Source organism: Verticillium alfalfae, genomic scaffold, assembly GCF_000150825.1.
Source record: "Verticillium alfalfae VaMs.102 supercont1.7 genomic scaffold, whole genome shotgun sequence".
In the NCBI taxonomy this organism is placed as follows: Eukaryota; Fungi; Ascomycota; class Sordariomycetes; order Glomerellales; family Plectosphaerellaceae; genus Verticillium; species Verticillium alfalfae.
Genome location: NW_003315032.1, coordinates 154970 through 157266, shown reverse-complemented (window position 1 = coordinate 157266; position 2297 = coordinate 154970). Strand labels below are relative to the sequence as shown.

Below are 2297 nucleotides of genomic sequence, written 5' to 3'. Positions count from 1 at the left end.
ATTCGACGATGACGAAGACGACGAGGACGACTCGGAGGAAGACGACGAGGACGACGACATGGCCGATGACGAGCCGTCCAAGAACATGCACACGCCCAGCAAGCGCAAGAAGAAGCAGGAAGACGAGGTCTCGGTCGGCGGCTCTGAGACGACGGCGGCCACCTCGGTGCCAGATGACGACGACACGGAGGCCACGGCTTCGGTCGACGACGGTCTTCCTCATCCCAGGGTACGTGTTTTCCCATCCCCGTCCACTCACTCCGTGACCATTCGAATCGTGCTGACCTCAGAAGCCCTTCGAAACGAGACGCGAGTTCTTCGTGCGGACGTCCAACGAGTGGCAGGAGGTCCTCATGACGCAGCTTCGGTGGAAGAACATTCAGCCCGAGTCGTACCCCATCAAGGAGCTCAAGGCCAAGGCATTCGAGCTCAGCGAGGAAAAGTGGTGGGATTGCCGTGAGGAAATCAACGCGCTGGAGGAGGAGCAGGAGGCGGCGGGCATCACCGAGGTCGTGTCGCTGGCCGAGAGGGGCGATGCTGCCGCGGGCGGCGCCAGGAGGAGGTAGCGTATGCATCGGGTCTTTGGTGTTCTTTCGTGAGGCATGACACTCTGAAGGTGCATGGCCCCCAGGATTGGTAGGAGCATTTACACGAGACGTGGCTGCATGAGCTCTGCACGCCGTCGGCGATGCATCGTGTTCCAAGTGTTCGTCGCTCTGCCAGGACGTGGCAAGGAACCCCGCCGACCAGGGATGGAGTATACAAGACCAATATATGGGTTTGGGTTCATTCGTATCGTCGGCCTCTGTCTGTAGAGTGCTCCGTCTCAGCGAGCACATCCCTCGCTGGTTGTCGAGGTTCAAGCCTGCGGTGGACCTACGGAAGGTGCACGTCAGCGACAGTCCCCCACTTCCCAGTGAATCATCAGCACTGTGGCAAATGGCAGCAGCAGTACAGCTGCACTTGCCTTCGTAGGCACTGACCCCGACACACTCCTTCCACCCTCAACTCGTCGACTTCACTTACATCCAGCATCCGTTCCCCTCCATAGCCAACATGCCCATCGGCATCCAGCGGATCAATGCCAAAAAGTCACACCCCAATGAGCGCATCATCTTCATCAAGCCCCTCCCGGGCCCCAACGAGAAGATTGCTCGAGAGTTTCTCGAACGCATCGCTGCACAATGTCGTACGTCCAAGCTCGCCCATCCCGTGTGAAGCCCCTCCCTTTCTGACGGCATCGACAGTCCCCATCATGAAGGATCACTCCCTCTCCGTCATGTCTCTCGAGGAGTACGAGCCGAACCGCGAATTTGTGGGCCGCAACTTCAACGCCGGCGAGGTCATCCAGCTCGTTCTCAAGACCCGCGCCGGCCGCTGGCTGCCGTTTGAGTACGTCCAGATGGGTCATGATGCACGAGTGAGTCTCCGTCCCCTATTCACACCCATAATCCTCATGCATCCGCCTTCCTTTCTACCCATCCCCTTTCAACAGCCACTGACACCGCCTCGCAACAAAAAGACTCGCACACTGCAAACAGATGAACCACTCGCGCGCCTTCTGGGCCGTCCGCAACGCCTACGCCGACAGCATGCGCGCCCTCTGGTCACGCGGCTACACGGGCGACGGCCTCTGGGGCCGCGGTACGCTGCTCGCGTCGGGCGACTGGGCCGGCGACACGGCGCCGCTGGGCGAGGGCCTGCCGGAGCACCTCTGCGGCGGCACCTTCCGGTCGCGCGGCCGCCGCAAGCGCAAGGCCAAGCAGCCGCGGCTGTCGTACCGGGAGCAGAAGGAGAGGCGCATCCTGAAAAAGTTTGGCGCCAACGGCGTCGCACTCGGCGCCGACGAGGCCGTCAAGAGCGAGCTCGAGAAGGGCAGGAAGACGGCCGCCAAGCCGAGGGTTGCTGGCAGTGCGAGGGGCAGGGAGCTGCGTGCCGCGGCGGCGCTGGCCCGGTTTGGGCAGCAAAAGGTGGAGCAGCAGGAGGAGGAAGACGACGACGACGACGAGCGTCTTGCGAAGAGCGAGAACGTCAGCGAGGATGAGAGCGATTACGAAGATGACGTGGCGGACATCAAGCACGAGGACGCCATCGATCTCAATGGGCAGAGACTCCTCGACAAGGATGGACGCGGCATGATCAAGGTGTGCGAGGATGAGAACCCGGACGGTCAAGATGCGCAGCAGGAACTACAAGAGTTGCGGTCGGTCAAACAATGGACGCAGACGTCTCTTGATTTCCGAGGGCAGGTGGCAGGGCGGGAGCCACCACCTCAGCAACGGAGTCGCGATGACTCG

The 2297-nt window shown here is 61.4% G+C and overlaps 2 protein-coding genes across 2 annotated transcripts in view; both read left to right on the top strand.

The window, feature by feature from the left end:
• Positions 1–58: 58 nt before the first annotated feature.
• Positions 59–566, top strand: VDBG_05890 (conserved hypothetical protein; the record flags this gene model as incomplete). The annotated part of the gene is made up of 2 exons (XM_003003402.1): positions 59–229; positions 291–566. 2 exons carry the CDS (start codon positions 59–61, stop codon positions 564–566), a joined length of 447 nt encoding a protein of 148 aa, XP_003003448.1.
• A 490-nt stretch (positions 567–1056) lies between these two features.
• The window catches only part of VDBG_05889 (conserved hypothetical protein), a gene marked incomplete at both ends in the record, with an annotated part of 1887 nt that continues 646 nt past the window's right edge, over positions 1057–2297 (top strand). Inside the window, 3 exons of the mRNA XM_003003401.1 lie at positions 1057–1189; positions 1248–1420; positions 1542–2207. Coding sequence (XP_003003447.1) covers positions 1057–1189; positions 1248–1420; positions 1542–2207 — 972 coding nt within the window. The remainder of the gene's footprint in view (positions 1190–1247; positions 1421–1541; positions 2208–2297) is intronic.